Raw genomic sequence first — 12,463 nt, forward strand, 5'->3', positions numbered from 1 at the left:
GGCCCAGGCCGACCGAATTTGACCTTTGACCCAGGCTGACCCAATGTGACCTTTGGCCCAGGCTGATCAAATTTGACCTTTGGCTCAGGCTGACCCAACGTGACCTTTGGCCCAGGCTGACCCAACGTGATCTTTGGCCCAAGCTGACCAAATGTGACCTTTGACCCAGGCTGACAGAATGTGACCTTTGACCCAGGTTGACCCAACGTGACCTTTGACCCAGGTTGACCCAACGTGACCTTTGGTTTAGGGCTTCAGCCCAGCGTTAGCCAGAATTTTATTTTACGTTTCTCTGTAGTGTTCACTCAGTCACACAGTCATTTTTAATTGCCCACTTAGTCTACTACTGAGCGAAATCCTCCCCCAGCTTCCTCTTACCTTGCTACACCTGCAAACTTCTCTGCCTCGTCTCTCCATCTTCTGTTATGTCACAGGTGCATTTATCCACATCCCCTCTACGGTGACATCAATCGATTCATGATGTCATTCGCCTGTGACTCGATCAGCCTATGACGTCATTCTTGGCGGCTGACCTCGATCAACCTATGATGTCAGTCTTAATTACGATGACCTCGATTTATCCATGACGTCTCTCTTGGTGACTGTGACCACGATCAACCTATGACATCACTCTTAGCGAATGTGACCTCGATCAACCCATGACGTCAGTCGTAATGACTGTGACCTCGATCAACCTCTAAAGTTATTCTTGGCGACTCTAACCTCGATCAGCCTATGACGTCACTCTTGGTGACTGCGACCTCGATCAACCAATGACGTATCTGACTAACCTCGGTCAATCTATGACGTCAGTCTTAGCGACTGAAACCTCACTCAACCTATAACATCATTCTTGAATGTTACTCTTGGCGACTGCGACCTCGATCAACCTATGACGTCACTCTTGGCGACAGTGCCCTCAATCAACCTATTACGTCACTATTGGCTGCTGTGACCTTAATCAACCTATGGCGTCACTATTGGCTACTGTGGCCTCGATCAACCTATGACGTCACTATTGGCTACTGTGACCTCGATCAACCTATGACGTCACTATTGGCTACTGTGACCTCGATCGGCGCCTGCGACCTCAATTTACGGCGGATTTCGTGGAAACTGGTTCTCCCTTCCGGAGCCAAAGTCCGGTTTTCTCGGAACAGCGTCGCATAAGCAATCTACGTGTGTCATTCCCTGACACGGCTACTGCTTCGACCTTGTTCCGATTCGTGACGTCATTATTCCTATTGATGACGTCATTATTCCTATTGGTGACATCATTATTCCTATTGATGACGTCATTCTTAGCTGTTCATTTATTGGTTTGGCTATTCATTTATTTGTTCATTTATGTTTTTTGGTGGTTATTTATCTACTTATGTATGTATTCAATCATTTGTTTATTTATTTATCTGCTTATTTATTTGTTTATTTCTATTTATACATTTGCTTATTCAGTAATTCATTTGTTCATTTTTTTATCTATTTATCTACTTGTTTATTTTTCATTATTTATTTGTTTAATTTTTTCATTTATTCATCTTCTTGTTTATTCATTGGTGTGAGACGTATCGGTATACAGTGTCTTGCTCTCCGCCAGGACTTTGTCCACAAATGAAAAATGTCCTGTGAGTACGGTGGCATCTCTCTCCTCTCTCCCTCTCTCTACACTCTCATTTTCCACTTCTCTCTCTCCCTCATCTCTACTCTTTCTCTTTCCCCTCTCTTTCATATCTCTATTCCCTTCTCTCTCTCCTCACTCCTCTCTCTCTCTCCCTCCCTCCTATACACATATTTAAAATGCAAACGCACACCCACATACGCATATGTATGTATATGCAAAAAAAGCACTAGAAACGTGTGTTCACAAATGCGGAAGTAGCCACCAGGGAAGATAACAGTGCTCGTAGAACAAAGGAGGAGGAACTCCTACTATGTACTTGCAGCACTGAAGATATAAATATACGAAACCACTCTGCTGCGTTGGTTTATCTTTCCTGGTGGTTACTCCCGCATGTATGTATATTTATATATATATATATATATATATATATATATATATATATATGTATATATATATGTATATATATATTTATATATATATATATATATATATATATATATATAATTTGTGTATGTGTCTATGGAGTCATTGTGACAAATTGACGTGAGGGGGAATGGGAAACACAAAGTCTTAGTCTGAGTTCATTCCTGACCAGTTTTGCTCCTGTATTTCCTATTTCCTCTCATGTGGTGCAGTCGAAAGCGTATGGATCTTGCATCCTTCTAGTTGCGGGTTCGAATCCCGCACACTCTCTGATTTTTAGTAGTGACTGTTATTACGTGCCTCGACAGTTCAAGGGGGGCAACCTCGGTTGCAGCAACTCAGCGCCTTCTGGCGTATTCTCCTCTGTATATATATATATATATATATGTATATATATACATACATATATATATGACGTAAGGTATATACCTGCGAAACTAGTCAGGAATAAACTCAAGACTAAGACTCCTGTGTTTCCTACTCCACTTACGTCAACCTGTCAAAATGTCTGAACACACACACACACATACATATATATATATATATATATATATATATATATATATATATATATATATATATATGCAGACAAACCACTGGGAAAATGAAAGAGACGAGACCGAGCGCTTTCGTCTATTCAGACATTTTCAAGGTATAGATACATAAAAGAGACAAGTATATATACTCAGAAGGTTAAGGTGGATCTCTCCCAGTGCCATATTGGCTCAAGTGTCCAGACATTTGGTTTACAATTTTTGTTATGATAAATTCATCCAATTTGTATAATCCTTGACTTAAATTTAAATTATTAACAAATGTATTCTTGATCAGACTGGATTCTATTATGTTTCTATTCAAATAAGAATTACTTTTGACAATTACTTTAGCTTCATTCCAATTGATACAATGGTTTAAATCCCTAAGATGGACAAATAACGCGTTGGACGTTTGACCACTTCTAACGCTATATTTGTGTTGCTTTATTCTAACATTTAATTCCTTTCCAGTCTGACCAATATAGCATTTGTTGCAATCTTTACATGGAATTTTATATACACAGCCTTCCTTATTTTCAGGGGAATAAGAAACTTGATAATTTAATCAAGGAAAGTGAGTGGACCAAAAATGCCAACACTAATTTTGTGAGAGATCCACCTTAACCTTCTGAGTATATATACTTGTCTCTTTTATGTATCTATACCTTGAAAATGTCTGAATAGACGAAAGCGCTCGGTCTCATCTCTTTCATTTTCCCAGTGGTTTGTCTGCATACTAGTATCACGCGTTCAAGTGATTTCTTCTGCATAAATATACATATATATATATATATATATATATATATATATGCATACATACATAGTTTATCTGCTCATTCACATGCCTATCCCATAAGTAATTCAATTGTGTGTGATGGCAAAGGAACCATCAAGTTGACGATGAGATGGGTGACATTATGCCGTTGTCCTCATATATCGACTTTTCGCCGTGCGCCGTCCACGACAGGACGTCGTACTCTTAAATAACGACGGGTGTCCATAGACACTTTCACACGGGGTCGTGTCGTGGGCGTGACGTGTAAGAGCGTCGTGAGACAGTCATAGTTACCCAAGAGAACGACGTCGCATCGTGGACGGCGCACGGTGAAAAGTCGATGCGTTTGAAAAGAGCCTAAATGGTGTCTTTTATAAGAGAAATATTTGCAACCGAGCACGTATGTACAAAGCGTTCCTACGTTTATATATATATATATATATATATATATATATATATATATATATATAATATATATACATATATATATATACATATATATATATATACATATATACAGTATATATATATATGTATCTATGTGTGTGTGTGTATGTGTATCTATGTATATATGTATATATATATATATATATATATAATGTAATTTATGCATATGTATGTATAAGTTATGCATATGTATGTATAATGTATGCATATATATATATATATATATATATATATATATATATATATATATATATATTTAGTGGTACACAGCGGCCTTATTCTTAACCACAAAGTTTCTAAATCAGAGTTGGCCTCCTTCGTTCTTACATTTCTTCTTTTGCAATTTGTTGAGTTATTTTTCGAATGACGTCATCGCATGTGCAAGGTCATCCTTTCCTTGTCTACGTCATTCTATTGACGCATTTTAAAATTAAATGACGACGTGTGACGGGTAACGGTTTTCCTTGTTCCCTTATCGATCAACTGTAACGGTAACGGTGACGAACTGCTCTGTGTGTGTGTGTGTGTGTGTGTGTGTTCGCGCGCTTGTCTCCGGCTTAGGTATTCACCGTACATGCTCTACTCTGTATTGAGGGTTCCCTTCATTTTGCCTCTGAGCTGACCACGCCCCTAGTGGTCGACAGGGAAACTATGCGAGAGTATGTTTGCCTCGAGGGATCCTGGTAGCTGTCAATTTACCTTTGGTAGTGATTCTTACTAAGTTATTCCTTATTTATTTATGCACTGTATTTTATTCGTTTATTTATACATTCATTGGTTTATTTTTATTTAGTTATTATTATTATTATTTTATCTTTTATTTATTTATTTTATTTTTAGTTTATTTTATATTTATTTATTTATTTTATTAATCTATCTTTTATTATTTATTTATTTATTATTTTATTCATTTGTTTTAAAGCGATAAATGAAGATAGGTTGCCCTATCGGCCGCGTGGCGGGGCTGTCGTCTGAGGCTAAACTAATCCCATTTTCTATAAACTATCCGTCCTAATGTAAGTCACTTGAATTGAGTACGGTCTTTTTTTTTTTGTCAGTTAATTGTATTTATTTATTTATTATTGTTATCATTCATTTATTTTTATCTTGTATTTACAAATTCATCTATTCATCTTTTTATTTGTTCATGGTGGCAGACTACATCCATATGTAATTTTTCAAAAAAAAAATCTTTTTTTTTTTAGTATATCTTGGGAGTTCATGAATTAATGTTTTTGTGGTAGATACCCTCCTAATATACCCTTACTGGTATCAGCACAGTTATTCAAAAAAGTGTTAAGATGTATGCTACAAATGAGGAGTAAAAATTGAATAACAAAAATTGTTGCAGGCTGTATAGGAGTTGCGAGGAGTGTGTGTTTCGAGGAGTTTTCGAACGAGCCACACTCCTGATTTGAGTAGAAACTGCATCGTGGGCAATGATATTTTATTGGGTAACATTAAACATAATATCAAAGGTAAAAACAAGAGTTAATTTAATTCTAAGCATCATCACAGCTAGGTTGATTCCTCAGATGTGTAGGGAGTCTGTTGGATCGCATCCCAGGTTAGGAACGGAGGCCAAAATCTTCCTCTTCTTCTTCGTCTTCTTCCTCTTCTTCTTCTTCTTCGTCTTCTTCCTCTTCGTCCTCTTCGTCTTCTTCCTCTTCTTCCTCTTTGTCTTCTTCAGCTTCAAAGTCCTTTTTCCTTGGTAAGGTTTGTTTCTCGTTTCTTTTTCTTCGGGAAATTTGCTGATGGATGCAGCAGCCCCCCCTCCCCCCGCGATCGAAGTAATGTCCTGTAGCTACAAATACTCGGGACATGCACCCCCCCACCCCCCCTGAGGGGAGCCTGGCTGGCCTCAGTGCCTCGCCACCGATTCTTTTTAGGAGCAACGCCTTCTTCGAGACTTTTCTCCTTCGGCAGGAGTTGTAGGTGGACAGGAAGGCGAGTACTTGGAGGGAGGAAAGAGGAATTTTGGATATGTGGGGGTAGAGGTTGGGGAGGAGGGTGCTTGGTGGGGGGGTCTGTTAGATTTTTTTTTCGGAGGGAGGTTCACCCGACCTACCCGACCTGGGGCAGGACGGTTAGGGGGGAGAAGGTGGGGGTTGGTGGCTGGTGGGGAGAAGGGGGGGGGAGGAAGGATGAAAGGACTGGGGGGAAGTGGGATTCTGGAGAACACGTAGGGGACTCCTTGGCGGGCCAGGCCCGAGCCTGGGATACAGCCGTGCTACTCTCGTCATTTTTGATGTACAAATGAAACAATATTTACAGGTGAGTATCTTCCTTCTGACCGGCGAGGTTGTCCAGGTCACCAACCGGAGATAGATGACGGGGAGTCCGGCCAGCTCATGGGGGGAGTTCTCGCCGGCAGGAGATAAGGAAGAAGGGAGAAAGGGATGGAGAAGGACAGTGTTCATGTGTATGTACGCGTGTGTACGTGTGTGTATTTTTTTTCTCGTTTTCTGTTCTGTTGTTTTTTGTTTTTTTCATTCTTATTTCTTTTTGTCTTAATTTTTCCCCTTAATTTTTTAGAAGAAGCCGTTGCCCGTGGGGTCCTGTAGCCAAGGGTAGTTATTTGGGCAACGCATGCAAGTAGGCAGGCGAAGTGTCTGGCCTGCCAGTTCGTCAGTGTTGAGTTCGCAGTTATTGCTGACGTAGCAAGAGGGTTCGGTGGTGGGTCTGCAGATACCCTTCCAGGGTTCGTAGGTGTTCATCTGGTTCGCAGGACGTGGGTCCTGGATCCACTGGATTACCTGGGTCATCGTCACGAAGTAGACGTCATTGTAGGTGGCCAGGGTTTCGTCCATCCACTCGTTAAAAGCGGCGTAGATTTCGGGGTCGTTCTTGAGGAAGGCGGAGTGGAAGAAGAGACCCATCGGGGCTCGGTTGGTGTCGTAGTGACGGTTGAAGTTGTTGGTGAGGAAATTCTTGAACTGAAGTCCCGTGGGCTTGGTCGAGAAGCAGGAGTCGACCATCGCGCAGCCGGGGAGCTGGTTCTCGATCGAGGGGTCCTCACGACGGTCCATCTCATTCATGACCATCTCCCACACGGCGAAGGAACGGGTCGGACAGTCCTGGCCGTTGCCGTGGCATTCGTGGGGCATGCGGTAGTACAAGGTGTAGGGCCACAGGGGAGGGTTCTGGAGTGCAGCCGTGATGGTGGAGTCGTACAGGAAGGCCTGGTCTTCCATCATAGCGAACTGCTGGTTGCCACCCACCCGGAGGTAGGGTGCGCGGGTTCCGATGACGGAGTTGTCGGTGATGTTGGCGAACCGCTCGATGATGCTTCGGCCTCCGGACATCTCCTTCTTCCAGTCTTCCTGTGTAGCGTTCCTCCAGAACAGTTCGTCATCGTTGTGGCTGGGGGAAAGGTAAAAACGGTAAGGTCATTATCTGAGGGCGAACGGTATCGGGGTTAATGTTATCATGTGGTTTGCTATCGCGATCCCCCTTTTTAACGTGAAAGAACTGAAGGAATACCGGAAACTCACCTGATGGAATGGACAGCGATCTCGTGACCATTGCGATGGAGGTCCTGGACAGCTGTGTAGTTAGAGTACTTGTGAGACACGAAGAACGTAGCCTTGATGGAACAGTCGTTAGGGTTGAAACGTCCTGAAAGGATCTCTTCGTATAGGTCGCTGTTTACGTTGTTGACGGCGTCATCGAAGGTGAGGGTGATCATCTGGGGGATGTTCTCGGGGGCCATGTTGTCTGGAGTCTGCAGGGGAAGGTCAACAAGGAACTCGGGTTACAAAGAGGGACGTGCGTTGTGTGATGAAAGATCATCAAATTATGAAAATTCGTAAAGTGTCTTAAAGTTTGACAAAACTAAAATGATAGTCATAATATTATTGTTCACTATAAACCCACTATCGGAGAAATTATATCGGAAGGTACAGGAAAACTGTATATTTCGACTACTATCTGTAGTCCTCTTCAGCAGAAATCATTTCTGCTGAAGAGGACTACAGATAGTAGTCGAAATATACAGTTTTCCTGTACTTTCCGATATCATTTCTCCGATAGTGGGTTTATAGTGAACATTTACAAATGTGTTATAACATACCTATTTCCATCTACTATTGTGTTAAAAGATAGCGAGTGGCAATTGCATACCGTCACGCATAAGAATTTAGAATTGTACAAATTAGATAATTAGATGGTGTGTAACTCCAGGCAATTGTACAATTGTTTTTGTCCCAAATGACATATGACCAGATGTCTTGCCATAATGACATAAAATTTTGTATTTCTAAAGTTTGCATACACCATATCCTCCTGCACACACAAGTCGAATAGGTAATCTTAGAATCGCGGGAGCGACCTTGAGTAACGGTAAAGTGTCACTCACCTCCCAAGGATCGTTGAAGCAGAAGCAGTCGGGGAGGAGGCACTGTTCCTTGTTGCACTTGGGGGCTCTGTTGGGGTCGTTTTGCAAATCTGGCGAGTTGGTGAAACGGAACAAAAGGTTAAGAGCATTCTTTTTTGTCGTGCTATTTTTCGGTGTGGGGAAGGCCTCACTGTTTCCCTAAAGCTTTTAAGAATGAGGAATACACTATCCTTGAGGCCGCAATGGTTACCGACCCGTTTTGATCACGAACCCATACTTGCTGTCTCACAACTTCATTCAGACCATTTCAACAAAACCGTCTGTATACAGGAGCAGATTCACGTTTTTGGTTTGCTGACCCTCCCGGAAGCTGCTATGAATACCTATGGCTCCCCTAGTACCCTGGGCCGGGAACCACTGCTTTAAGGTGTATACTGGATAGTGAATGTTAATGTTATTCTTATAGTGTACAAACTGGATGGAGTAATGATGGGAAGTATATGCTGTTTAACAAAACTAGCAATTTACAACTAACAATTGTTGCAGTTAATTCGAACTACAAACTGCAATTGATTTGTATTTAAAGATTTGAAACGTGCTTAACTTTTGTCAACGAAAAATAAAACTAACTAATTAGTGTTTGATTTAACTTGTAAGTGATAATTCACAAAGAAACTTAAAATCTAGTCATTCTACCTTTCATTTAACGCAAGTGAGTCCTGATGTAAACAGAAAATACTAGATACTACAAAATGGTAACTGATTTCATGATTCATGGAGATGTTTGGTGAACATTTACAATGATGCAGACCTAACCTGTTTGGCGAGCGCTTTCAGATACTTAGAAAATACAGTGCATTTAGTGATAGTAAACGGTGAATAGAAGACAAAAAACACAAAAACCCACACATAATAGTGACTAATATCTATGTGCATGGGGGGCTTATAAAAGGTTTGCATGCAATCCACACCCATGAATGGGGGGCATAAAACGAGAAAGTAGAGGTCAGGGTGCAGTGGTCGTTGGGTTTTGGGTTAATAGGAGACGACTATCTCTAAGATAAGGACAGGTGCAGAAGAACTTTCTTACAATAGGTCTAATGTTGGCCTGTGTTTCGCATTGTCTTGGCTCTGTCTTAGACGTCTGTGTTTTATATTTTGCGGTGCATACATGAAATATTGTGAGCGCATGCGTGTGTGTCTGAGTGTATGTGAGTTTTTGTGTCTGAATTTTGAGTTTGTGTGTGTGTGTGTGAACGTACTTTTTTAGAATCAGTGGCAATCTATATACAAAGCTGAGCAGATTGGGGTGCAGATTTGCAAGCTTTTGGTGCAGTCGGGGGAAAGGACAGTGGGGTTCAGGTGAGGGAGTAGGGAGTCAGGGAAGGAGTTAGGGAATGCAAGGGTTTGGGAGGTAACCGGGAAAAAGGCGGGGGTCTAGGAGGCTGGAAAATGGCAAGAGAGGAGTAGGGCGAGGTAAGCAGAAGGTTGTTTGGTTTTTTTTGGGGGGGGTGTGCGAGGCTACACAAGGACTGAGGACGTGGTGTGAGGCTACATACCACACAAGGACTCATCCGAGTTATCAGAACAGTCATATTTGCCGTCACAAAAGAGTATCCTATCAATACACTGGCCGTCCCCACAGGCCAGGGAGTCACTCTGGGAGAGGAAGATCTCGTTCAATTAGGGTATTATTAGTCAGGCTTTTGTGGTTACAGAGTCTAGTCCGTAATGTTAGACTGCAGGAGGGTTTAATGTGTTCTGAGAGCCTGTGTGGCGGGGCTTTGGTTTGTTTTGGGTAAACGGGGAGAGCGTGCCATTGTGTGTAGTACATGCGCTCATGCGCAAAAGCAAGCACGTGTGTGCGCGCGTGTCACGAGCGTTCACGTGTGTACGCGTGTAGGTCTGTATGTACCACACAGGCATGGGCGGGTGTGTTCACGTATACACAGTACGAAGTTTTTTGACATATGGCGGTGGTGTGCGTGGGTTAATTATATATTATTATGATTAGTAGTTCGGGAGGAGTTACAAGGCGGGCATCCTTCGGGACCTGATGAGCGGCTGGCTGCCAACGGCTAAGAAGGTCGGGCTTTCAGGGCAAGGCCCGTCCCATCCTGCTGTGGGGGGTTAGTAAAAGCCCCGGCCCGCTTGGAAGAAGCGGATAGTCCCTTTGCTCGGACTTAACAGTCCGCGACGCGAGTAAACAAGCGATGGCTGGGAGGGAAGGAAGGAACAGAAGTGAAAGACTGTGTGTGTGTGTGTGTGTGTGTGTGTGTGTGTGTGTGTGTGTGTGTGTGTGTGTGTGTGTGTGTGTGTGTGTGTGTGTGTGTGTGTGTGTGTGTGTGTGTGTGTGTGTGTGTGTGTGTGTGTGTGTGTGTGTGTGTGTGTGTGTGTGTGTGTGTGTGTGTGTGTGTGTGTGTGTGTGTGTGTGTGTGTGTGTGTGTGTGTGTGTGTGTGTGTGTGTGTGTGTGTGTGTGTGTGTGTGTGTGTGTGTGTGTGTGTGTGGGTGTGTGTGTGTGTGTGTGTGTGTGTGTGTGTGTGTGTGTGTGTGTGTGTGTGTGTGTGTGTGTGTGTGTGTGTGTGTGTGTGTGTGTGTGTGTGTGTGTGTGTGTGTGTGTGTGTGTGTGTGTGTGTGCGCGTGCGTGTGTGCGTGCGTGTGTGTGTGTGTGTGTGTGTGTGTGCGTGCGTGCGTGCGTGCGTGTGCATGTGTGACCTTTGAAGCGAAGAGGCTTCCTGAGATGTTGTCAGGAAGTTAGTTGCGTTAGTTGCAGCGTACTCGAGACTGCCCCATCTGCAGCACTGGTCGCTCATAGGCCACTCTTAGGTCTGCTTCTTGTGTGTATGTGTGTGTGTGTATATATATGTATGTATATGTGTGTGTATGTGTGTTTTGCATATGAACGTGCGAGTGCGTGTGTATGTGCATGTGTATGTATATGTATATTTTGCACATGAATGTGCGTATGTGCGTGTATATTTGAATATCGCACTGCCTAAGCAAGCAGCACCTGTGTGATCTCATAGCAATTGGAAAGTTAAGTAGAAGAGTCAGGTGAGTAAGAACTGTATTGGAAAATAGGAGCAGAAGATCATAGATGAAGAAGAGTTAGTGGCGATTGAGGAAGACTTGCAGATGGCTTTAGCCCGCCACCAACAACATACGAGAGTCCCGGATAGCTTTAAGGGTTGAAATGGGGAGTTAAAGAAAAGATTAAATGTTTTAGGATTTGCCCTCTTGAGGACATTGGGGGAAGGTTAGAAGAGAAAATTCGGGAAGAAAGAAAAAGCATTGGTGAGGGAATAAAACTGAGGTAATGGAGCAGGTGGAAGGGTTTAAGACCTTTGTCGGATAAAGAGAGACAGATAGAGGTGTGTGAGTGTGTATATCTATGATTATATATGTGTATATAAATGGGTATGTATATGTGAATATGGGTGTGTATATATATATATGTATATGATCATGTATATGTGTTTATGTATAATGTATTCATGTGTGTGTGAAAGCTTCACTAAGCGTAGAAAGACTGTAAGAAGAACGGTACTAATATCCAGTAAAAAATTCCAGTTAAGGAAGCCACGATTTAAGAGATTTTAAGGTTAAAGAGGGAAGGAGGGAGTGGAGGGAAGGAGGGAGTGGCCCGGAGAGTAAGGGTGGTAGGCCGACTGGACATACCACAAACATTTTCATCAGATCCATCGCTACAATTGGGAGTTCCATCACAGAAGAGGTGACGTTCAATACACTGGCCATCTCCACATGCCAATTGGTTCTCCTGGAAAGGGGTGGGCGGGCCAAATGTCAGTGAAGGAGTGATGGGTAAGAAAGATCAAGCTGATGAGAAATGAACATTAAAAACAATAGAGAAAGGGCGGAAGGTTTGCCCGGATATTGGTAAAATTATTAAAAAGAGATTTGTCTCAGAAACTGAAGTATAGAGGAGAGAAAATTATATGAGAGGAGATAATCGTGGCGGGGGGATGGATCGGGGGCCCGCCTGGAAGATGGAAGGATGGTCAGGCAGGCCTGGAAGTCCCTGGGCAGGTTGGCAGGATCAGTAAGATTTGGGCGAAGGAAATAGATCCCTTGTCTTGACTCGAGGTAGGTTGCAAGCCAAGGTTAGAATTAATAAAAATAAAAAAAGGAAATGAAAAAAGGAGAAAACAATAGGTTAACACGCATTGCCTGGCGGTCATCACCCATTCGCAAGGTTGGTGATGGACAAAGACTTTTTTTTTTTTTTTTTTTCTGCCAGAAGCTTAGGACGAAGTAAGCGGTGATGAGTCGTTAGCATTCTCCTCGGGGTTCGTAGGCAGGCTGG

The 12,463-nt window shown here is 42.7% G+C and overlaps 1 protein-coding gene across 2 annotated transcripts in view; it reads right to left on the reverse strand.

Annotated features, from left to right (window-relative positions):
* Positions 1-5,235: 5,235 nt before the first annotated feature.
* Positions 5,236-12,463, reverse strand: part of LOC143037997 (chitin deacetylase 1-like) — a 34,252-nt gene continuing 27,024 nt past the window's right edge. Inside the window, exons 4-7 of one of the 2 annotated variants that reach the window (XM_076206796.1) lie at positions 11,818-11,917; positions 8,160-8,248; positions 7,297-7,526; positions 5,236-7,165 (exon numbers count right to left, since the gene is read on the reverse strand). In XM_076206796.1, coding sequence (XP_076062911.1) covers positions 6,334-7,165; positions 7,297-7,526; positions 8,160-8,248; positions 11,818-11,917 — 1,251 coding nt within the window. In that variant the 3' untranslated portion in view covers positions 5,236-6,333. The remainder of the gene's footprint in view (positions 7,166-7,296; positions 7,527-8,159; positions 8,249-11,817; positions 11,918-12,463) is intronic. The other variant, XM_076206795.1, reaches the window with a different exon arrangement.

The sequence above is a fragment of the Oratosquilla oratoria genome, chromosome 23 (assembly GCF_046742065.1).
Source record: "Oratosquilla oratoria isolate Oo_2021 chromosome 23, ASM4674206v1, whole genome shotgun sequence".
NCBI classification, from domain to species: domain Eukaryota; kingdom Metazoa; phylum Arthropoda; class Malacostraca; order Stomatopoda; family Squillidae; genus Oratosquilla; species Oratosquilla oratoria.